This window comes from Petromyzon marinus, chromosome 59 (genome assembly GCF_048934315.1).
Source record: "Petromyzon marinus isolate PM22_M1 ecotype Great Lakes invasive population chromosome 59, UKy_Petmar_22M1.pri1.0, whole genome shotgun sequence".
Taxonomy (NCBI): domain Eukaryota; kingdom Metazoa; phylum Chordata; class Hyperoartia; order Petromyzontiformes; family Petromyzontidae; genus Petromyzon; species Petromyzon marinus.
This window is the reverse complement of record NC_133725.1, coordinates 6,384,461-6,409,223: the sequence shown is the minus strand read 5'-3', so window position 1 is coordinate 6,409,223 and position 24,763 is coordinate 6,384,461. Positions and strand designations below refer to the sequence as shown.

General features: G+C 50.2%; 1 protein-coding gene across 1 annotated transcript in view; it reads left to right on the top strand.

The window, feature by feature from the left end:
* Window positions 1-24,365, top strand: part of LOC116955380 (collagen alpha-3(VI) chain-like) — a 45,335-nt gene extending 20,970 nt beyond the window's left edge. The window contains exons 12-38 of the mRNA XM_032976411.2: window positions 654-982; window positions 1,194-1,437; window positions 2,162-2,478; window positions 3,136-3,349; window positions 4,962-5,135; window positions 5,874-6,205; window positions 6,753-6,969; window positions 8,399-8,712; window positions 8,878-9,106; window positions 10,119-10,136; window positions 10,270-10,311; window positions 10,459-10,790; window positions 11,168-11,393; window positions 12,002-12,318; window positions 13,388-13,616; window positions 13,960-13,977; window positions 14,097-14,138; window positions 14,300-14,631; window positions 14,953-15,178; window positions 16,327-16,643; window positions 17,917-18,145; window positions 19,363-19,374; window positions 20,100-20,162; window positions 21,618-21,638; window positions 22,597-22,648; window positions 22,854-22,923; window positions 23,363-24,365. Of these exons, the coding sequence (XP_032832302.2) occupies window positions 654-982; window positions 1,194-1,437; window positions 2,162-2,478; window positions 3,136-3,349; window positions 4,962-5,135; window positions 5,874-6,205; window positions 6,753-6,969; window positions 8,399-8,712; window positions 8,878-9,106; window positions 10,119-10,136; window positions 10,270-10,311; window positions 10,459-10,790; window positions 11,168-11,393; window positions 12,002-12,318; window positions 13,388-13,616; window positions 13,960-13,977; window positions 14,097-14,138; window positions 14,300-14,631; window positions 14,953-15,178; window positions 16,327-16,643; window positions 17,917-18,145; window positions 19,363-19,374; window positions 20,100-20,162; window positions 21,618-21,638; window positions 22,597-22,648; window positions 22,854-22,923; window positions 23,363-23,548 (5,102 nt within the window). The 3' untranslated portion in view covers window positions 23,549-24,365. The remainder of the gene's footprint in view (window positions 1-653; window positions 983-1,193; window positions 1,438-2,161; window positions 2,479-3,135; window positions 3,350-4,961; window positions 5,136-5,873; window positions 6,206-6,752; window positions 6,970-8,398; window positions 8,713-8,877; window positions 9,107-10,118; window positions 10,137-10,269; window positions 10,312-10,458; window positions 10,791-11,167; window positions 11,394-12,001; window positions 12,319-13,387; window positions 13,617-13,959; window positions 13,978-14,096; window positions 14,139-14,299; window positions 14,632-14,952; window positions 15,179-16,326; window positions 16,644-17,916; window positions 18,146-19,362; window positions 19,375-20,099; window positions 20,163-21,617; window positions 21,639-22,596; window positions 22,649-22,853; window positions 22,924-23,362) is intronic.
* Window positions 24,366-24,763: the final 398 nt, after the last annotated feature.

Below are 24,763 nucleotides of genomic sequence, written 5' to 3'. Positions count from 1 at the left end.
GGCCACATCTTTCTGGCACCAATCCATACCGTGTCAACCCGTACGGTTTACCCCACGTGTTCTTGTACGGGGAAATTTAGTTCTCAGGTCCATACGGCGTACAACCGTTTCAATACGGGCAACAACATGTTTTTTTTTGTCTATTTGTTTGTGTTTCTCCCTTGTGATGGGACTTTGTAGGATGAATGTTGAGATCTATAAGGGCACGGGGTAACCAATACGGTCTGTATTGTCTGTGAAACTACGTTATCAGAGCGTGTTTGTTTGCATGTTCACCGCAAGTACGTGCGGTTAATGCAGTAAATGATTCCTTGCAAAAGATTTCTATTCGGTGTTTGTACATCTTAACACCAGCTGCTTTATTGCCATAAAGGGTAAACCCCTATTATTATGACACGACACGAACTCTCTCTCTCTGTTGAAGCCCTCTTGTCGTGGCCAGCAGCGGACCACATCGCCGTTGCACCTCCGATTAGCACGGTCGGCTACGTACGGCGCGAACGAAGTTCAACGCGCGTGCATACTGTACATACACGAGGGCAGAACAGAATGAGAGCGCTGGATGGGAAGCGCAGCAGCTCCACCAGACGAGATGTCGTCGTCCCCCTCCACCACCAACCCCCCATCCACCATCCACCTCGCTCTACCGACAGGTGTGACGCGCGGCGCCCAGTACGCCGACATCGTCTTCTACCTGGACAGCTCGGCCACGCTGGGCGAGGCCGGCTTCGTGTCCCTCAAGGCGTTCCTCGTGCAGGTGCTCTCCTACCTGCAGGTGGGGCGCTACACGGTGCGCGTGGCGGTCGTGCAGGTGGGCGGCGCGCCCGTCGCGGCCTTCCAGTTCAACTCGCACTCCGAGAGGAGCGCCCTCGTCGCCGCCGTCTCGCAGCTCAAGGCGGTGGGCGGGGCCAGGAACGTGGGCGCGGCGCTCTCCTTGGGCTACGCGACCTACGTCTCGCAGGCATCCGACGCCGGCCTGCAGGTGCGTCCTGGTCCTGTAAGGGGGTCCTTTTCCCGTCGCCCGCTTTCGGGCTTTGTGCTTTCGTGCTCCGATTGGCACGGTTGGCCGCGTGCCCGTGGTGCGAAATAAGTTCAGCAAACAGACGTGCATCAACATACACGCATACAATTTGGCCCGCGCACACACACACACACGCACACACGGTGACCTCGCGAACCTGTTCCGCGTGCAGCCTGCCCAGGTGGGGATCCTGCTGACGGGCGGCGCGTCGGCCGACAACGCGGCCAAGGCCGCGGCACAGCTCCAGGCGAGCGGCGTGCGCCTCTTCGTGGTGGGCGTGGGATCCGGCGTGGACCAGGCCCTGATCCAGGGCGTGGCGTCGTTCCCGTACGCTCTGCACTCCTTCACGGTGTCGGACTACACGGGGCTCAGCAAAGTCGTCGTTACCAGCCTCGTCAAGTACATCTTCCGGCCCGGTGAGACCCCCGCCCGCCCGAGAGGCCCGGATTCTAACCCTTTGCGTGCAAGAAAAATGGGCGCGGCACTCGCAAGTTGCCTTCAGACTCCGCTGCTGCCGGAAGGGGCCTCGATGATGTCGAATATATAATGTGTGTATGTTGAACTTCTTTCGCACCGTACGTAGCCAACCGTGCTAATAGGACGTGCGGAGGAAGGACAACAAACTAAACATAAAAAAGCAGTTGTAAAGAAATTAGTTTCAATCTAGTACAGCAACTTCTATTTGGTCTCCGGCGGAAAAATGTTCCCATTACGAACTACCAGTAATTCAGGGCTATAAGCTGAGATTCAGATAGTACAGACAGCAGCAAGGATGAATGTTTACACGTGCCATCGATTTTAAGCGTAGCCTACTGCGCACCAAAATAATTAGTTTGTCCTTCAAATAACCAGGGCGGATATACCGTGCCTGTGTTAGACACCACACCTACAGTACTCCTGGGTCATAGACCACACCAACAGCACACCTGTATCACAGTCCATGCCTGCGCACACCTATGTCATAGTCCACGTCTATAGCACACCTGTTGTCACAGTCTATGCCTGCACACACCTGTGTCATAGTTCACACCTGCAGTGCATCCGTGTTCAATACAGATCACACAAGATTGTCACAGCTGTGCCCTGAATGCAACTGAAAAGTCACCCCCGATTAACGTGTGTCTCACCCCGCCCTGGCAGTGGTCTCCGGCGACCTCGTGTTCCTGATCGATGGATCGACAAGTGTGGAGCAGCAGACGTTCCACTTGATCAAGAAGTTTGTGGAACGGATCATCACAAATTACTACTACATAGGGGGCTCTCTGCGGGTGGCCGTCTACCAGTTCGGCGGCGTGGGCAGCCTCGAGGTACCCTTGGGCAATCAGAATGACGCCGACAGCCTCACGCACACCATCAGCAACATCGAGAAGGTCTCGGGGCCACGGAACCTGGGTGCGTCGCTCACCTACGTCCTTAGCAACATCTACAAGGAAACCACCACCACCAAGCTCTCCCAGGTGTGTGCATTGGTGGTATGCACCACGCGCCTATACTACACACCACGGTGGAGAGATGTTAACTACCTCACCTGCTATACAAGAGGTCGTGGGTTCGTTCCCGACCCTGATGCCTATATATTTGGAGTTTGCATGTTCTTCCCATGGTTGCATGGTTTTTCTCCGGGTCCTCTGATTTTTCCCTCGACATTTGGAATCAACAGCGTTTAGAGTATTCGGTCGCTATAATTTTCCACGTGAAAAAGCCACTTCGCTGAGCTATAAATTGTGGCCACGTTGCTTCTGGAAACGAGTAAATAGCTTAGTGGGCCTTACCTGGTAAAATATGAAAATAGGTCAATATCATTGTCCGTGAAATTTGTGATTCACTAGTGTCTCCAGAACCTATCCCTCGCGAATGACAAAGGGAAACGCTACGCCTCGCGGAAAGTACGATGCTGAGAAAAACAAACAACGATGGTAACCCTACGAGAAACAATGAGCGGCCTAAACTAAGCAATGTTTATTTTACCAGGTAAGGCCCACTGAGCTGTATAGTTATTTTTTTTTAAGAAAACGACCTGGCCATCACACATTTCAGCTCAACCAAGTGACTTATCATCACGTGGAAATGTACAGCAGGCCTGATGTTGGCGTGTCGGAATCGGTGCCGTGCAGAGCATCTTCATCATTTCCGGGGGGAAGTCGGACGACGACGTGACGGGGGCGGTGCAACTGCTGCGAGAGCGTGGGATCACGGTGACGGGTGTGGGCCACACGTCGTCCCAGCTCGACGCCGTCGTCAGCACCTCGTCTCACTGGTTCAAGTTCACGGAATCCGGCACCATCCTCAAAAGCTTTTACAATGTCATCAGCGGTCTCTTCTTCACGGGTACGTGGTTGAAAGATGATGATTTGTATTCATAGAGGGGGGGCTACGCTTTTGCAACTCAAAGTACCTTGCATCACTTGCAACCATTCCGAAGCGAAACTGAACGATGTTTGTTTAACCAGGTGAGGCCCACCGAGATTTATTGCTATTTTTCAGAAGCGACCTGGCTATCAAAAATGATAGCTCAATGAAGTGGCTTATCACGTGCAAATGCATTGCAGCCAAATACTCTAGGACCCAGAGCAAAATCCACGTGCATCACGGGGAGAACATGCAGACTCCAAATATAAAGGCATCAGAGTCGAACCCACAACTTCCTCTATACCAAGCGAGGTAGCTAACATCTAGCCACCGTGGCAGTGTCCATCAGGGGTGGGGAAGCTGTTCCGTACTGGGAGCTGAAAAAGGCTTCAAAATACAAACGAACCTCATCTTACTTGACACTAAGCTCTGATCAAGCTAAGGCTGGGACGTGTTGACTGTGTGCTCAGAACGACCTAGAAGACAGCCGGGGTGCATTGATTGGGCCAAAGTGCTCTGCCGTGGTGGTGTTACTTGGCGGACGTTAGCTCTTGTTGAACCTTGCGCGAGGGCGCCGAGAGCCTCGCAACGGCAGTGTGATGTCATGGGTCCGCTCAGCCAATGAGTACGCGCGTTGCATCTGCGAATCGAGAGCTCACAGGAAGGTAGGGCGCCACCCTCGTCCAATTGGCTGGATTGTGACACGCCCACCACGACCTAACGCTCAGCGAAGAAGCTCCTCGGACCAAAAGCTCCTGTTACGATGGCGTGTTCTGGGCTGCTCATAATTTTGATTTGAAGCTTTCGTGACTGCAGGAATCCATACTCTTTGTTTCTTTCTGTAAAATCACTTTACCGAAAGAACCAAAGAGTATACTCATATTTTATTTTGCTCGCCTCCAGCCCACGCCCCCACACTCACCCTGACCCCCCCCCCCCCCGCAGCTATATAATCCCTCGTCACAGCCATCTCTTAGGCATACGTCAGCGATTGTTTTTTCGCTGTGTTTTGTCTCCACCTGAAGACGGACGCTTGTGTTGCGCCCGAAACGTCGCGATTTAATTTAATTGTTTTCATTTTAAATTTATTTTATTTTTTGCCTACGTGACTTTACCGGAAAAAAAACAAAGAATATAGTATGCTCATAATTTGTTCAAAAGAAAAGCACTCTGGAGTGCTCTGGCCATTGATGAACGCACCCCAGTGACTGAGCATTCTCGATTTACATACACAATGCCAGCTCGAACACATTTCTCTCTATTACCAGATTGGCTAGTCAATCAGCAGGCTGCCTTTAGTGGGGTAAAGTGTGGACGTACCTCTACAATATGTCTGGCCATTGTGGAATACCCTCTCGATGGGCCCTTCCTCCGGCAGTGGCATGAACAAGCAACTTCTGAGCTTCACGTTTACATCGTAATTTTCTGGTGTGGCTAAGACAATTTCATAGGTGGCAGGCGTCGTGTCGCCGGAGACAATATGAAATGATGTTCGACCATGGAACTCGAGTTTGCCCATCCCTGTCCTACTCTTCCGGAGTGCCCTTCTCTCGTTACAGCCCATGGTGATGGCTTCTTCTTGATTTCACAGTGCCCGTCGTGCCGATACCCAAGACCACGCAGGCTCCCACGACCGCTACCACAACCACAACCAAAACAGCACCAACGACTACTACGCTAGCACCGACCACTCCAAAACCCACAACGAAGCCTGCTCCCGTCACCACGGTCGTTCCGGTGACTGTTCCGTCACCATATAACAGCGGTGAGTGAGGATGTTTGGATAAATGTGCACAAAAGCGTCGGTTTGATGTATGTATGTTGAACTTCTTTCACACTGTACTTAGCCAACCATACTAATCAGAGGTGCGGGGGAAGGACAACGAACTAAACACAAAAGCAGTGCTAAAGAAATTAATTTAAATCTAGATTTAAAAGTGTGTAGCTCCAGTAACTTCCTAATATCGAAAGAGCATTCCAGGTGGCGGCAGAAGTGCGTCTGAAAGCGTGCGATGCGTTGACCCTCTTTGTTCGATGGCTTAGCCATGTGATGGTTTATGCTCCTTGACAAGATCGGCAAGGTATTGTGGTTAATTTGCGGTAAGCAATGATGATGCCCGAGGTGCGCTGGCATTGTTATTTATTTTGTTACCGGCGTCAGTTGAAACGATGGGACAAGATGTTTTATTTGTTCAATCCCCTACCCACATTCGTCTTCCCATCAGTACTAATTCGTACACCACAGGCGATCAGCAAGTTGCCTACGTTTCGGTTAAGACGTCGGGACTCCTGAGACCTTCCTCTAGCCAATGGTCTTCCATCAGCACTGGTGTGACCAAGCAATTGCAGGGCTGTATCTTTTTTCTGATAGGCCTCATCAGGATGAGGATTTTGAGCACATATTTTCACTTGCCTGTTCCTGCTGTTTGTAGAGTGCATCAGTTAGCCAACGTGCACGAGTACCACCGGACATGCCACGATCGTTATTCTCGCCACTTTACAGACAATCGCTACGGTGACGTGGTGTTCGTGGTGGACGGATCTTCCGGCATCTCAGCGGCCGACTTCGGGACCGTGCGGACGATCGTCTCCCAGATAATTACGGGACTGCAAGTGGGGCCGGACAACACGCGTGTTGCGCTCGTGACCATTGGGGGCACTCCCAAAGTGGACATCTTCCTCAACTCGTTATCCGGAAAGGCCGAGCTACTGACGGCCGTAGAAAAGTTGGTGCCGGTCGGAGGGCCGCTCAACCTGGGCGCAGCTCTGCAGGTGGTGGTCAACAGCGTCCTCAAGCCTGAGAAGGGCTCCCGCATTCACCTTGGAGCTCCCACGGTATGATCGGTCTTCCTCTGTTCGGGAAAAGTGTCCAGCTCTGAATTGAACTGCTTTTTGTCTTTAGTTTGTTATTCTTTCCCCGCACCTACGATTAGCGCATTTGGCTCCATACGGTTTGAAAAAGTTCAAAGTATACATACATAAATTAGCTGAATTACATCTGCATTGCTGAGGGTGATGGTCTAACTGGAACCATTGTCTACTGATCTTCGAGGCAAAATAGTTTGAACGAGTATTTTCTGGGGCCAAAAAAGTTAATCTCCCTGTCTTTTTGGATAATTATAGCTATTCAAGGATCTGTAAGGTCTACCTGGCTTACTCGTGGTTGATTGGAACTTGCGCAAAGAGAGTACCGCAGATTGGGCAGCCAATAGGAACGCGCTTGTCTTGTAGACGGACTGGCCCAGGTTGAAGTTGAGGAATGGACTGGAATGAGGACCAGGGTCTCTTATCCTCAGATCATTGTACAAACTGGAACTCTCAAACCAGTGCAGTTGTGGTAATTATGCGGTGCTGAAGTTGACCACCTGGTGATGTACTGCAGATGCTGGTGACGATCCTTGGCGGCAAACCAGCCGACGATGTTTCGGGGTCGGTGGTGACACTGAACGGGCTGGGGGTGCGTCACGTGGTGCTGTCGGGCGGGTACCAGGACACAAAGGTGCTGAACAGCATCGCCACCTCCTCGCGCCTTGTCAAGACCTGGTCCTCATTCCAGTCCATCCTCAACTTCAACCTGGGCCATTTCGTCTACAAGACAAGTGAGTTCCACGTCGTCACTTTTGTCTGCACGAACGAAAGCGTCAAGCTCTATAGCGCCGTAACATGGCCAGCCGTTAGAAAGGTGCTGAACAAACAAAAAACATTGAACGTTCATCATTAGTCCACTGCAGTGAGAAAGTTGATTGGGTGACACTTGTGGCTATTCACAGTGTTGCGTAGTCTTGAGCGAGCTTCTGAATGACGGCAGTGGCATGCGGGCCGGCAACGGCAAAGGTGCGGTTTCCGAACGTCGGTTTCATCTTTTTCGGAACACGTGGGTGACTGTGTGCAGCAGATCAGGGGGTGCTGCCACAGTGGTGTCATGAAACTGCAAACTATTTTATTTTTTATTTTACCAGGTAGGTGCCCACTGAGCTATATAGCTCTTTTTTAGAAGCAACCTGGCCACAAATTATAGATCAACGATGTGGCTTATCATCAAATACTTAAAATGCACGTGGATTCTAAATTTGGAGGGAACCCCCCCCCGGAGGACCCGGAGAAATATCCACACGACCAGGGGCGATAGAGAGAGACATGCAAACTTCAAATGTACAGCAGACGTCAGAGTCGGAACCGAAGCCATGCCATCCTTCCTGCATACCAGGCGAGGTCATTAACATCTCGCCACCGTGGCTAAAATGGCTAGGCAAACAGAAATTTCCATCCAGAGGATGTTGCCAGTTCGATCTCGTGGCGTAGCAGTTGAAACAACAGGCCCACAATTCTCTTAAATCCCGCTGCTATCCCCTAGCAAGCAGCATAAATGGGTTCACCAAAGCTGCAATCAGACTGAAGGTCACGTGTGGCGAGGTAGTCCCACGTCTCCCGGAACTTCTCTACCTGGTGTGGTTACTAAGTTACAAGTACGGTACTCACACCGGCCCCACCAGCAACCTATTGGCCAGAATCGATCTGTGATTGGTGGCGGGAGATGGGGACATGTGGACCGAGATGTGACGATGTGTAGGATTGGTGGCAGGGATTAAGGTGACGGGGATGAGGTGAGGGGGAGGGAATGCGATCGGTGACCGGAGGAGGGACTGGAGCAGAAAGCTGAGGATGTCGGAGTGAGCTGTCGATGATCTGTGCCCGCACCTCGGATTAGCACGGTTGGCTACGTACAGTGCGAAATAAGTTCAACATGCATACGTGCCTGCTACATAGACAGGTCCAAATGATACTATTGCTACAAAAATAAATCATTGGGGTAGGGGGGGTGCCCTTTTCTTTTGTACCACAGGTAAGTATGTACAAAGAGTTACTTATTTATTGGGTTCTCTATGTCTGTAAATAAGAAAACACCAAAACGTAACTCCACCCTACGGGCATCATTTATTATATTCATACATGAGGCTGTGTGAGAAGTCTGCCGATCATGATGCCCCAAATTGTAAGTTACAAATGTGAAAATGTGTGTGCGTGCAGAGGAAAAGGCGAGTGTGGTGTTTGTGGTGGACACATCGACCATCACAGCCGATGAGCTCAAGGTGGTGAAGACATTCATCGTGGGCATAGCCCATCATCTGAACCTGGCACCCGACAGCGTGCGTCTGTCCGTCGTGAGCTACGGAGCCAACTACCAGAAGCTGGTGGGTCCGGCAGAGATCAACTCGCCCAAGGACCTGGAGGCCAAGCTGGGCAGTGTCCTCGTGCCCACGGGCGGAGCCACAAACACCGGCAAGGCCCTCACCTACACCATCACTGACCTGCTGGCCAAGGAGCCTGCAGATGTTAGCAAGGTGAGTAACGCTTGGCATTGTGAGGTTCATCTATCAGGTGCAGTAAGCTCCTGACAAACTCAGCCCCTATTGCTACGGTATTTAACATTCGGCACTGTACGTGGCAGAACTTAGTCGTCATCCCAGAAAGAGTGCAGGCAACGGATGCTCGTTTTATTCCATCAGAGCGTGGTGCTGATAACGAGCGGACCTTCGAGTGACTCCGTGGCCCCCATCCCGGAGCTGCTGCAGAAGCACGTGGTGAGCCTGTTTGCAGTGGGCGTGAAGTCCAGCGACGTCAAGCAGCTCCAGACGCTCGTCTCCCGCGGAGGATACTACTACCAGCTCTCGGACTACTCGCTGCTCTCAATGATCCATAGCCAGATCATCATCAAGGCCCTCTACCTGCCTGCCAGTGAGTGTGCCCTGCGTATCTACCCCACTATCCAATGAACTACTACCAATAGGATTCACTTCTTAGCGCATGATAGTAACTCTTCTTCATCCATCGCACACACTCACAGATATATAGAGAGAGTCCGCCACCTGTCCTGGTTTTGCTCTTTTTCAGGGACACGAAACGTCCCAATTTGATATCAGTTGTGTATAGGTTACACCACTCAAAGCAATGCTAGTATATGTAGCGCTCCCCTCTGCCAGTGATGTGAGGTATTCTTCTTTCTATGATATGTCCATTTTTGTGTACCTCAGGTGGCAAACATACTCACATAGCACACAGAAAATGTAGAGTTGCTGAAACTTCACAATCAGTTGCCACCAAATTGCAAGCAATCCCTTATTGGGGGAAACGATCTACGTATCTCATATAATTCTAATAAATACTAGTTAACACTTACATCATGTAAGTTTGTCAGTAGCACGGTTCGTCCAGTTATGTTTGATCATGTTGATCGTATCCATTTGCTGAACGAAAACGTGATGACGTCGCACTCATTCACACGAAGTGTTCGCCACAAATTAACCACAATGCCTTGTTGATCTCGTCGAGGACCATAAATCATCACGGGAAGTCCGATTATCCTAGCGGTGGCTTTTGGCTAACCAAAAACACAAAGGCGGTCACTACATCGCGTGCTTTCAGGTGCACTTCTGTCACTGGAGCTATGCGCTTAAAAATCTAGATTGAAAACGAGAATTTCTTTAGAACTGGCTTTTTAGTGGTTAGTTTGTCCTTCTGACACAGCTCGGATTAGCAAGGTTAGCTACGTACGGTGTGGAAGAAGTTCAACGCACATACATATTGAAACCATAAATGAGCTAGGCATGTCCGTTTCTAATTATACGTCATGGAATGTTCATCAATCTGGCGAAGGAGGTATTACGGAAACCTGGTTTCTCTATTGTATTATTTTACAAAAATGCATATTTACTCTGGGTCCTAATGGAGTGTTTTGCGTGTGTTTCAGTTCAACAGGCCGTCACAAGTAAGTGCTGTTTCATTATCTTCACTGTTCGTCAAACACCGTAAACTCCGAACATTGAAGCTTTGTCACGTTGTGCTGTGCATGCTCCATGTTCATGCCGTAAAATCGTGTAACCCTCTATTCTAATTCACAGCTACGGTGGTGACAAACGAGTTCCAGTACAAGTTGGTACCAGGTGAGATGCTCCCTCCAGTGCGTGCCGTCGGTGAAGACGTTTTAAGTTGTCCATGCCCATTGTCGTGTTACTCTGCTGCTGTTGCAGAATGTCGTTGGCTTGGCAGGGCCGTGATGGTGGCTGTGTCTGTGTGTGGCCGTCGACCAGGCAACCGTGACGCAGACGTGGTGTTCGTGGTAGACGGCTCATCCGAAGTGTCGGACGCCAACTTCGCGCTAGTGCGGACGATCGTCTCCCAGATAATTGCGGGGCTGGACGTGGGGCCGGACTCAACTCGCGTCGCACTGGTGACCGTGGGGGGCACGCCCAGAGCGGATATCTCATTCAACTCGTTCCCTGGAAAGGCCGAGCTCCTGGCCGCGGTGGGAAAACTGGCGCCGGCTGGGGGACCGCGCAATCTGGGAGCGGCTCTGCAGCTGGTGGCCAACAGCGTCCTCAAGCCTGACAAGGGCTCGCGCAGTCAATTGGGCTCTACCACGGTACGGTCATTTTTCCTGTGTGGAGGGGACAAAGCTACGCAGCTCTACCTGATGAAGTACACTACTCGAATCATATCTGCAGCCATGAGAATCATGACCTACAGGCAACTACTGTTCGCAACCTCGGATTAGCGCGGTTGGCTACTTACGGTGTGAGAGAAGCTACACATACATCTATTGCTCTTTAATTTGAATGTATTTTACACGAAGATAAGCTTGGGCCTAAAAATTGCCAATCTCTGTTTTCTTTCGACAATTTTGACCAACTGTTTTTCTGGGTTCTAATCAGCTCTGTCTGTTTACTACTGGATTGTTTGTATCTCAGCTGAGATATGAATGCGGTTCGATCTCCCGGCACTGCCCTCTTATACCCTCAGATCGTTTACACAATTCTGGGTGGCAAGCCCGCTGACGATGTGACCGCGGGAGCATCCCTGCTGCGTGGTATGGGCGTGCTCGTGTCCGCGTTCGGAGCCGGCTACCAGGACTCCAGTGTGCTGTCCAGCATCGCCACCTCCAGCTCACAGGTGTTCACCTGGTCCAGCTTCCAAGACCTGGTCACCAAGAGCAGCTCCCTCACGGGGAACAGCCTCTACCTGCCGAGTACGTTGGGCCAGCCAAACATTCACCCTACTGGCCTGGATCTCACAGCTGCACCCTAAAAGCCTTGTTTGAAGGAAGCTTATTAGAAATACGAACTGTAATTTGTCCTACAGATATTGTTATTGTTGAGCCATAATATTTCTGTGTTGCGTGGAAAGTGATACCTTATGGAAGAACCAAGTTGTAGCAATAAGGCGTTTTGAGATGCCATATTTTCTATTATTTTTGTGGTTATCGTATACAGCATACATCAATTCCGATCAATTAAAAAATCACGGGTCAAATATGTGAGCATAAGCTTTCACCAGCAATAGTAACATGACATCTACAGCGATGTGAGAGCATAAAACAACGTGGACTGGCAAGCACAAATGCTGAATTGGCAAAGGGCACGAACGGACAGGTAGAGGACAAGCTGGGTGACTTATCATTAAGAGCTTGGTGGGCTGGGCTGAAGGAGGTGGAAGCTCTACGAGCAGCAAAATAAAAGGATTGAGAGGGATGAAGAGCAGTGCATCTCTTGCACCAACATGGCAGAAATGTCTACGGAATTACATGTTGCGGAATTGCATAAAGACACATCCTTAAATCTGTACGTTTGTCTGCAGAGAGGAAAGCAAGTGTGACGTTTGTGGTGGACACATCGAGCACCATCACGGCCGATGAGCTCAAGGTGGTGAAGACATTCATCGTGGGCATGGCCAATCGCCTGAACCTGGCACCCGACAGCGTGCGTCTGTCCGTCGTGAGCTACGGAGCCGACTACCAGAAGCTGGTGGGTCCAGCAGAGATCAACTCGCCCAAGGACCTGGAGGCCAAGCTGGGCAGTGTCCTCGTGCCCACAGGTGGCGCCACAAACACTGGCAAGGCCCTCACCTACACCATCACCGACCTGCTGGCTAAGGAGCCTGAAGATGCCACCAAGGTAAGTGGCGCTCATGCACTGTGATGCAGTTGCTTGCGGTGACTCAACATTGTAGACTTCTGATGATTTTACCACTTCGTCGTGATTCTGGATAACGCTTCTGGTTTTTATGGGGGAGGAGTGGTTTCTGCCCCGTTTGTATATTTGCATTACTCCATGAGCCTAAATAAGAAGGGGCAGATTATAAAGAGGAAAGACCCAATGGGGCCACATCCGGAAGGGGTGGAGCCTGAGGAATAAGGAGGCGGGGCATAAAGAGGAAGGGCCGGGGTCTACAGAGGTTGAATTTCCCCGTTGAATTAAATAAATACAAGCAAGAGGTAGTGTACATTTAGAGCCACAGATGCAGTCACAAGCCATCTAGTCTACTTTAATGGTGACGTAAATAAATCGTTATATGCCTACACAATCCTAATCTAATTTTATATATACACAGCACATTCACTCAAGGCACTTGACAGTTTGAAACACAGTGACAGAATATAATGATATAGATGACAGGGGCGTGCAAGGATTGAGGAATGAGTGACCATGATAGAGAGTATTTGGGAGTCACAAAAGGGTAGAGGAGAGACAAGAAGGAGTTGAGGGCTACGTGAGGCACGAGAATGGGCATTAGAAAAGAGGTGAGCCTTTAAGAGAGTGGGGTTGTGACTACGAAGTCTGGGAACCTGACAGACTCGGCCTTGAATGTTTCTTTTCCACTGTACAACTGACCCCTACTGGAGCCATGCCAAGTCAACCAGCTGTTGCTCAGGAGGCCCCAGGTATTTTTTTGGTGCAGAAGCTGAACCTTGCTACTAATGTCGCACACAATGAACGTGCCATTAGCCCCACACCTGGCCCATCTTAGCCCTGAGACAGATTCACATATCTCATTTGGCCAACGTATCAGGGTTCGGTTCTGGCTCGGCATGACAAATAGCCTGTCGAAAACAACCGCTCAGCTCACATGTGCCGGCGGTAAAAGGCGGCCATGATATTTTTCTACCGTTAGCACACACGGCAAGACGCATTCATCGTCCCCAGGAATAACTTTGGAACCCCGGGTGATCGTTTATTCCATCAGAGCGTGGTGCTGATAACGAGTGGGCCTTCCAGCGACTCCGTTGCCCCCATCGCGGAGCTGCTGCAGAAGCACGTGGTGAGCCTGTTTGCGGTGGGCGTGAAGTCCAGCAACGTCCAGCAGCTCCAGACGCTCGTGTCCCGTGGAGGATACTACTACCAGCTCTCAGACTACTCGCTGCTCTTCCGCCTGCAAGGCCAGATGGCCAACAAGGTCCTCTACCTGCCTGCAAGTGAGTCTGCAACACCGAGCTAAGTACAGTCGCCATTTGCCTTCACCACCATAAACTATGAGCAGTTTCTCAGCAACTGAAATAGTTCACCTCAAGTGATTTAACTCGAAAATTTACTTGGTTTTTATTACCTGTACTACCTAGAACAGGATCCTATCAACATAATGCGTCCTCATGCAGTCCTTTTTCTAAAATACTTTAACACCTTTAAGTGATCGCGAATATTGTCGAGTAATTCTGGATGTGAAGTCCTCCTGCAGGGACTCCATAATGGGCCATGACAGGAAGAGTTGCTTTTAAGTATGAGTTGTAAGTAACAGTTGTCTCTACTTTTGCGTTTCAGTCCAAAAGGCCACGACCAGTAAGTGTTTGTTATTATCTCTGCACCACATGATCCTTTTTGGAAATCCTCAGGCAGTTTGCTGAGTGGTCACATATCCATGACCATGTCATCGTATTCACACTCGCTCTCATTCACAGCTATTGTGGTGGCAACCGAGTCCCAGTACAAGGTGGTGCCAGGTGAGACACGTCCTGGATCGTTTGCACTCCATGCCTGCCATCGGCGAAGAAGTGTTCAGTTTTCCCTGCTCAATGTCACGTTCCTTTTGCTGCTGTTGCAGAATGTCGTTGGCTTGGCAGGGCCGTGATGGTGGCTGTGTCTGTGTGTGGCCGTCGGCCAGGCAACCGTGACGCAGACGTGGTGTTCGTGGTGGACGGCTCATCCGAAGTGTCGGACGCCAACTTCGCGCTAGTGCGGACGATCGTCTCCCAGATAATTGCGGGGCTGGACGTGGGGCCGGACGCGACTCGCGTGGCACTGGTGACCGTGGGGGGCACACCCAGAGCGGATATCTCATTCCACTCGTTCCCTGGAAAGGCCGAGCTCCTGGCCGCGGTGGGAAAACTGGCGCCGGCTGGGGGACCGCGCAATCTGGGAGCGGCTCTGCAGCTGGTGGCCAACAGCGTCCTCAAGCCTGACAAGGGCTCGCGCAGTCAACTGGGCTCTACCACGGTACGATGGTTCTTCCTATGAGAGGAGACAAAGCTATACAGCTCTACCTGATGAAGTACACTACTTGAATAACATCTGCAGCCATGAGAATCATGACTTATAGGAAACTACTGTTCATTGCTCTTTGATGTGAATGCATTTTATACGAGTATAGGCTTTGGCCTTAAAAAGGCCAATCTCTGTATGTATCCTTTCGATTAATTCGATCAGAATTTCTTCTGGGTTCCATTAGCTCTGGCTGGTTTACTACTGGATTGTTTGTATCTCAGCTGAGATATGAATGCAGTTCGATCTTCTGGCACTGCCCTCTTATACCCTCAGATCGTTTACACAATTCTGGGTGGCAAGCCCGCTGACGATGTGACCGCGGGAGCATCCCTGCTGCGTGGTATGGGCGTGCTCGTGTCCGCGTTCGGAGCCGGCTACAAGGACTCCAGTGTGCTGTCCAGCATCGCCACCTCCAGCTCACAGGTGTTCACCTGGTCCAGCTTCCAGGACCTGGTCACCAAGAGCAGCTCCCTCACTGGGAACAGCCTCTACCTGCCGAGTACGTTGGGCCAGCAAAAACAGTCACACTACTGGCCTGGACCTCACAGCTGCACCCTAAAAGCCTTGTTTGAAGGAAGCTTATTAGCTATGCAAACGAATCGAGTTTTGGGGCTCTCCAAATGAGATGAAGGCACTGTCCCTTGTCTTAGAGAGATTATTATCATTGAGAAATCATATTTCTACGGTGTGCGGAAACTGTTCCCTTATGGAAAACCAAGTTACAGCATAAACTCGTTGTGATCACGCCTTAAGCAAGGACTTCCTGTACAGGCTTTTGAGATGCCATGTGTTCGTTGACTTTTGCGCATACTGTACACAGCACACTGCACAAGCGAATCCAGTCGCTTTATAAATCACAGGGAAAATGGGTGAGCATGAGCTCTCACGTACAATAGTAACAAGAACAGCATAACAAAATATGGACTGGCAAACACAAATTCTGAATTGGCAGAGGGTATGAACGGACGGTCAGAGGACAAGCTGGGCGACTTATCGTAAAGAGCTGGGCTGGGCTCAAGGAGGTGGAAGCTTTTCGGGCTGCAAAAGTTAGAAAGGGTTTGAGAGGGATACATAGTGGTGTATCTCTTGCACAAACGTGGCTGAGATGTGTAGGCGGTCCGCCCTGTCCCTCTCCTCCTGTCACAAATCCTAACGATGGGGACAGGTCAGGTAAAGAGATAACAATAACAGCAACATGAAAAATAATAAAGTTCGGATACGATGAGTAGATACTCCGCATTGTGTTCAGTCCTCCGGAAATGTGGGCGAATCCACAACAGCTGATCGCCAGGGGTTTGGGGAATAGCTGAACTTAATTTCAAAGTATTCGTCTGCAGGGAAATTGGATATCTGCAATAATGATCAGAAATTCCCTCCACGTCACAACACCGCAGCTCAATTCCTCAGCATGGAGTCCACCCAATTCTCAATTGGGGGTGTGCGCCGTACTCTACTGTGCACGTGAGGCTCGGGATCCAATCCCTGATCGCCGTTGGCATTCACTTAATATAATAAAACGCACCGAGCTACCCGTAGCTATTAGCAGAGTGCACAATTATAGGTGTGATTAATCACAGGTGAGCTACGGAATTGCATGTTGCGGGATTGCATAAAGACAAATCCTTTAATCTGTACGTTTGTCTGCAGAGAGGAAAGCAAGTGTGACGTTTGTGGTGGACACATCGAGCACCATCAAGGCCGATGAGCTCAAGGTGGTGAAGAAATTCATCGTGGGCATGGCCAATCGCCTGAACCTGGCACCCGACAGCGTGCGTCTGTCCGTCGTGAGCTACGGAGCCGACTACCAGAAGCTGGTGGGTCCGGCAGAGATCAACTCGCCCAAGGACCTGGAGGCCAAGCTGGGCAGTGTCCTCGTGCCCACGGGTGGCGCCACAAACACTGGCAAGGCCCTCACCTACGCCATCACCGACCTGCTGGCCAAGGAGCCTGAAGATGCCACCAAGGTGAGTGGTGCTCATGCACTGTGATGCAGTTGCTTGTGGTGACTCAACATTGTAGACTTCTCATGATTTACCACTTCGTCACGATTCAGGATAACGCTTCTGCTTCTTACCCTCGGTTTGCATTCTGTTTCGTTTGTACATTTTCTTCACTCCTCGAGCTGGAATTTAACGTCGTAATTGACGGTACAGCGGTAATGTACAAAATTTGTAAACGATCAATTCCTAGACATGTAATTCAATACTTGCGTTGTTAATGTGAGAATCCGTTATTGTATTGCTGCTTTAAGAGGGATTCTCGTCGTTTTCATGAAGCCGCTCTACCCTGACTGTCACCCCCCACCAAATCCCCCACTGACTCCCCCCCACCACTACCCCCACTGATCCCAGGTGCCCTAACTCCTACTCACTCCACCTACCGCTGCCCTACTATCCCCACCCACCACTCCCTGCTACTGCACCCCCTCCCCCCCTTCCACAATCCCCACCACTACCCAAACCACCCCAGCCACGTATCAGGGAGGGGGGACCAAACTTTTCTCCCCTAGCCCATCCTACTACTACTACTCGCTGCCTCCACCCCCCCCCCCCCCCCAGCTATCACCAGGCCTACCCCAACCCCTATCAGTACCCTTACCCCAACCCCTCCTTAACCACTCCTGCCTGTTCTCCTGTCACCATAACTGCACGGCCCGTTTTAATGACAACCCCAATCACTATCATCTTACGTACATGCTGTAAAGCTCCTCTGAATAAGGTGCTATGTAATTATATATACAGGATAAGAAGGGGCAGGGCGAGGGGAGGGTAGAGAATGGGCATTGGGGGAAGAGGTGAGGCTTGAAGAGAGTGAGGTTGTGACTGCGAAGTCTGGGAACCTGACAGACTCAGCCTTGAATGTTTATTTTCCACTGTACAACCGACCCCTAGTGGAGCCATGCCAAGTCAACCAGCTGTGGCTCAGGAGGCCCCAGGTCGTTTTTTGGTGCAGCAGCCGAACCTTGCTACTGACGTCGCAAGCAATGAACGCGTCATTAGCGCCACACCTGACCCGTCTTAGCCCTGAGCCAGATTCACATATCTCCTTTGGCCATCGTATCAGGGCTCGGTTCTGGCTCGGCATGACAGATAGCCTGTCGAAAACAACCGCTCAGCTCACATGTGCCAGCGGTAAAAGGCGGCCATGATATTTTTCTACCGTTAGCACACACGGCAAGACGCATTCATCGTCCCCAGGAATAACTTTGGAACCCCGGGTGCTCGTTTATTCCATCAGAGCGTGGTGCTGATAACGAGCGGGCCTTCCAGCGACTCCGTTGCCCCCATCGCGGAGCTGCTGCAGAAGCACGTGGTGAGCCTGTTTGCGGTGGGCGTGAAGTCCAGCGACGTCCAGCAACTCCAGACGCTCGTGTCCCGTGGAGGATACTACTACCAGCTCTCAGATTACTCGCTGCTCTTCCACCTGCAAGGCCAGATGGTCAACAAGGCCCTCTACCTGCCTGCAAGTGAGTTATCTCTTTTCACGTAAACCTAGTATTTTTGCAGGAGGGCAGCCCGGGGGAGTTTTGACTGGTGGGCCATTGATAATTGTGACCTCCAGGTTAGGTCAGTGACTTGGCTTGAGCAGCGGACTATAGCCATGTTATTAAGGAAAAGATTAGGTGACCGGCTTATAGAAATACACAGTTACATTTGTCGCCCTCGACCTTGCTACCATCAGAGTAGTGTGGTGAGTATGGCGGTGATGTTTAGTGACATTTACCGGGGAGTGCGCACACAATAATCATTGGACTGGTCGGATAGAACATATCAATGTTAAGGTTTTCAGCCAGTACCCTTTATACCGAAGTTTCACTCGGGACGTTGGGCAATATCTGGTCACGAATTAGGCACGAGGCGTAATGTGTGTCGATGGCACGCTGGCGTGATTGGTTAGCACGCTGGACTTACAATCCACAAGTCACCAATTCAGTCCCCGGTGTGGCAATGGAACAAACCCAAGCTAATTGGTCAGCACAAGTCGTGCGCGTTTGGGCAAAGTTTGGGGACTTCCTTCTACCTATTCCACGATATCTGGCCAGCATGGAAGAGTAGGCCAAAATGCCCTCTAAAGGGGTGGGGGGGTCTCGAGAGCTCCCTCTACTTAAAGCCTTTCCGTCAGCAGTAGCATCAGCGAGACATTGCAGGGACGCACCTTTGTTATTACAGCGAGTGCATCGGGACACCAGATGCATTATTCGTTGTAAAGGAAACAAAAAATCACGTTGCACACTTGGCTCGCTGATCAAAAGATAGACCTCCTGACGTTCCTCCGACACCGCAGGAACGTCAGGATGACAGGAGCACAATTTGGAAGAATACGACAGAGAGAAAACAAAAGCTTCCCCCCCCCTCCGACAAATAATGCGAAAACACAAATCACGCCTATTGGAGCAAACGACGCCCGGCGGGTCGGAGCAATAGTCACTAATTGGCACCACGTTATGTTTACACGTGACAAAACTTGCTAATTGGCTGCGCCTGGGTGGTGGTGGTGGTGGTGGGTGAACGACAACACATCTAGACGCGATACTCCCCGGTTTAGTTTGAAGGCGTCGGCGGAGGTGGGGGTGGGACCCACATGGTGAGATTTGCCCGGGGCCCCCCTATGGAGGGCAAGGCAGTCAGTCAGTCAATGGCTTTCTAATGAACGTTTTTTTTTGTGCTCTCTTTCTTCCCGCAGTCGTCAAGGCTGGTAAGCGGCACTTCCCGTCTCCCATCCCGTGTGATGTATACGCACAAATTGTGGAGCCAGTCACGCGCACGCCCCACGACCCCTCCATACCATATTCGTCAGCCCTACTGTGGGCTTTAAGTGGCACATTGCTGATTTGTGGGAAAAACATAGCCCACTTTTCACCCAGTCTCTATGCGTCTCTATGTATCCCTATGAGTTTATATGTATCTCTATGAGTCTCTATGCATCTCGATGAGTCTCTATGTATCTCTATGAGTCTCTATGCATATGTATGCGTCTCTACGTATCCTTATGAGTTTATATGTATCTCTATGAGTCTATGCATCTCTATGAGTCTCTATGTATCTCTATGAGTCTCTATGCATCTCTATGAGTCTGTAGTATCTCTATGAGTCTCTACATATCTCTATGAGTATCTATGCATCTCTATGAGTCTCTAGTATCTCTATGAGTCTCTAGTATCTCTATGAGTCTCTATGTTAGATTAGTTTATTCAGTTGTTGAGCCAACTCACTAGGATTGTGCAAAACCTCGCCCACTTTTAACCCAGGCAACTGGAGAACAGCACAGACTAAGTGTTACTAACCTAACATTAAACACTAACAATAACATTTAAGAATCGCAGTTAAAGAGACGAAAAACATTGTATATACTATGAAAAGTAGTTAAAATAACTTTTTTTACAGACCTAACTGTGCACGTGGTGGCTCCTTCTTTCGCAGAGAATATGCAGGTGGTCATAGACACGACCAAGCTGATGGCGGACAAAACACGGATCATCGGAGGTAAATGCAGCATCAGTCAGGCTCCTGTTTATCTTTTTTTTTACAGAGACTCAAATTTCACCATCATCTGCGGTGGTGGTGAGATGTTAACTCCCTCACCTGGTATACAGGAGGTCGAGGGTTCGATCATGGCCCTGATGGTGTGTCTCTCACCGTGGTCGTGTGGATTTTTCTCCTGGTCCTCCGGTTTTCCCCTCCACATTTAGAATCAACGTCGCACGTTTAGAGTATTTGGCTGCAATAAATGTCCACCTGATGATGATAAGCCACTTCGTTGAGCTATCATTTGTGACCAGGTCGTTTCTGAAAAAATAACTACATAGCTCAGTGGGGCCTTACCTGGTACAACAAAGTTAACAGTTAATGGTTTAAATCGTTTTATCTGATGTGGCACACTTAATGTTTAAATTCCCACAGCCTGGTTTGCTCTTTCCGCTTCAAAGGTGGAATTTGCAGATTCATCCCATATAGAATCTCAGTCTCATCCCAGTCCTGAGCTTCAGATTCTGCTGCTGGTTTTGATCTTCTGTGGAGGGTTACGACACATTTATAAATAAACGCGATCTAACCCAAAAACCTTTATTATGAATGTATGTATGTTGAACTTTTTCACACCGTACATAGCCAACCGTGCTAATCGGAGGTGTGTGGTAAGGACAACGAACTAAACACAAAAGCAGTACTAAAGAAATTAGTTTGTCAATCTATATGATTTAAAAGCGCATAGCTCCCAAGTGGCTTCCTAATATCGGAAGGGAAGTTCATTCCAGACGGCCACAGAAGCTCATTTGAAAGCGCCGCACGATGCAGCTGTGACCGTCTTTGATCGACTGCCAGCGTCGTTATTTGTAAGTCTAAAGCGTACTTTAAATAATGCGATGATAATTGCCATTGTTTCTTCGGGAATAATAGCATCGCCAATGCAGCTGGGCACCAATTGGAGAAATAATGTACGCCAGTAACCTTGGCCGATGCTTGTTGTGTCGTAACGTGTTTTACTAACCCCCCACCACCTATGTATTCTTGGTTCTTTCGGTAAAGTCACGTAGAAGGGAAACAATAAAATAATAAATATATATATAAAAATATAAAACAATAAAATTATCACGACGTTTCGACTGCAACACAAGCGATCATCATCAGGTGTGAAAACCACAGCAAGAAAAATTTGAAAAAAGTGGCGGTTATTTTTAACGTTAGCACCACGGAGAGCGATTTGACAGTTTGTTCAGATGGACGAGTCCATCTATGTTCGGAAAAGAGGAGGGGGGAGAGGAAAACAGTGGATGCGGTTCTGAAAGTCACCGTAAGCTTGAACAATCGATTAAGACCCGAAATGGTTTATCAAATCCTTCCAATGATTGCAAAGCCAGAATCCATCTTCTCGGTTGAAATTGTCTCTGTGTTTGTCTATGTGGATAGCCTCATGAACGAATCTCTCTTTCCCTCCCACAGGTGGATCCAAGGGACTTAAAGGTCAGTTCGTGCCTCCCATCTCCAATTTGCCACCTACGACATCCTCACCAAAAAGATTGCAAATTGACCCAGGGGATTATAGCCACCCTGCACGATTGTCTGAACACATGGCCATAGCTTGGTGGAGTGTCTAGGCGGCGTGGTGGCAAGATGTTAACGCTCTCGTTCAGTATGCAGCAGGTCGTGGGTTCAATTTCGACTCTGTCGCCTGCAAATTTGGAGTTTTCATGTTTCTCTCACCATGGTCGCATGGATTTTTGTCCAGGGCCTCCGGCTTTTCACTTCATATTTAGAATCAACATTACACGTTTAGCGTATTTGGGTGCTATAAATTTGCGTGCTATAAATTTCTACACGATACGCCACTTAATCGCGCTATCATTTGTGGCTAGGTTGGTTCTGAAAACGACCTATATAGCTCAGTGGGCCTTACCTGGTCAAATAAAAAGTAATAAGTCAGTAGTAAGTGCACCTGAAGCCCATGGACCAGAGGAACGCAGGTGCCAGGTTTCGAAAAAGTGAGAAGTTAAGATAGGATGGATACATTTCATTATTGAATTTGTTAAGTCTTTGAGTCAGCTGGCCAGGATTGGAAAAAAACCTATCCCGTGTGTGATATGATAGTGTCATTGGGGTAGTGTAGCGGGTGGCGCTAGGCCACGCTACGAACCCGACGACCCGAGTTCGATTCCTGCTCACGGCGGCCACCACCGCCGGTGACGATTATCTGAAGTCGGCCCGAGCCCTCCCTAAGTCGACCCAGCCTCCAATGAATTGTGTAAAGATCGCCACTGTGGGAGACAAAGGCGGCCGGGCATGGTGCTGGCCACCCAACCCCCTCGTGCGCCGTGCCGGCCTTCATAGGTGCTGCCCGCTACTCTCTAAAAGCACTTGCCCCCAATAGTCTGGCTAGTGGCATAATTAAACCCGAGCGTGTGTGTGCGCGTTTGTATTGCAGCCATCACCTGCACCACCGCGGCCAAGGAATTCCTGACGGACAGCGCCGCAGTGTAAGAGAGCGCCGGAGTTACAAGACGCGGGTGGGGGAGGGGGGGTGGGGGAGGACTTACGCACCGATGCACCGACGAAGCCGTCACTTCGCGTGCAGGCAAAACACAACGTCGTTGAATTCGAACGTCTGCTCAGGGCCCCCAGTGTGGGACGGCTCCGTGACGTTGCTAATTCCCGCGCTCGCTGTGTCATTGTGGTTCGTAGGGTGTTCTGTCCTCCGGGGTGCCAAGCTGTCAAGGGCTACAAGGTCAAGGGCAGCTACATCTACTCATTGGTAAGGGTGGCGAGTGGCGCCTGCGTGACTCAGGGGTCGGAACACCAAGCCGGCACCGTTGAGATTTCTGGGATGGAATATGGGAATGAGTCGCACGCGATTGGAGCGGGTTCTCAAGCACGGCGGGTTGTTTGAACTAAAACTTCACGAATTTTATTTTTTTATCAGTTAAGGCCCATTGAGCTTTAATAGCTCTCTGTCAGAAGCGACCTGCATATCACGAATTATCGCTCAACGAAGTGGCTTATCATCGTGTGGCCATTTATAGCAGTAGCCAAATACTCTGAGCGCACGTTGATCCTAAATGTGGAGGGAAAAACCCAGAGAACCCGGAGAAAAATCCACGCGAACGCGGGCCATACTGGTTAAAAAATATGTATTATTATCGCTGCCACCGCCGCCCCTGCTGCTGTAATGAACACCGGTGGCCCCTCGGCAGGACTCGATGGTGTGCGTTGCTGCCGCGCACGCCGGCGTGGTCATCCCGGAGGTGGGCGGTGTGGTGAGCGTGGTGAAGAAGCCGGGGGTCCTCTCCTTCGACGGCTCCGTGATCAACAGCATTTCGTCGCATGCCGCACCCGGGGAGCCCCTCTCCTTCGTCTTCAAGGGCTGCCCCTGCGCTTAGACGTTTGGGGTCGGCCGCTCGCCACCCCCCCCCTCCCCCACCGCCCCCTTCTCGCTTGGCCGGACGTCTCAGTCTGCCTTCAAACCGGCTCACGCGCGAGACGACCACCGTCGGCAATGGCAACTGAGCCACGGATTCCCAGATTTCGCGCGAGTCGCTCGGTCATCGCTTAGACGTCGCATCTTAAAGGGAAAAACCTTACGTTTTGCGTTAAAGTGTTTTGACGCGTGTACCTGCTGTGCTCGTATGCGACCAGGCCTGGTGATTCAGTGTCACGGATGACGGCCGTCCGCTACGTGTCGTCAGTCGCTCTGCAAGTGAACCACCGTTCTGGCGATGTTCAGAAGCGACCCCGTGGCTCACCGCTCATTGCTCACGCTGATTGTCTATGGGCCAGGCTTTAGGTCCAACCGTCCGGGCCACCTCTAGAGATCTGTACACGTTTGGATTGTAGTGTCAATATTGCTTTGTAACAGGTGTGGCCACAGCCAAGCACGGTCCAGACATGACCTCTCCCCACTGACCTCTTCTGTTACCACATAACCGAGCCGAGCGCGGGGTTAAGCCAAAACGTGATAAACGGAAGGTTCTGTAACAGAGCAATGATGCAGTGATGCAATTCCAGCCGTTAGTACAGACCCAGAATTGCCTTGACCAAGACAATCGTGGCACAAGTGGATATTTGACCCCTGCTCGGCATGAGGACTCCACAGTCGCATGCGTGTGAGAGTCACCAGCGTGACCGGGACGTGCGCCGGTGTCGTTTGCTACAGCCCCAAATGTGACTCGCCTTTTAAATAAAAGAATTCAGAAAATACTTGTTCGGTTTTTTTTCTTCTTCACGTGCCGATCTACAGTTTGAATTTTTTTCTTTTTTTTTACCGGGCGTTGGGGTTGCACTTTCGTGATTTCTGTCTCGGAAAAAGATAGTTTTACCCGCCTGGACGTAAACCCTGGCAGCTACGTACGGTGCGGCAGACGTTCAACATATGTACAGAAACAGAATATTGATTTATACTGGAGAAGTCCGATGAGCTATATAAGCTGTTTTTCACACATGTCCAATTGGGGCGAGTAAGAACGTTGCAACAACCAATATAAAAACACGATATGGGTGCAAAGTACAAGAAATGCAACACAAACGAAACTATTTTTGTTTATTTTACCAGGTAAGGCCCACGGAGCTATATATAGCTATTTATTTCAGAAGCGGCC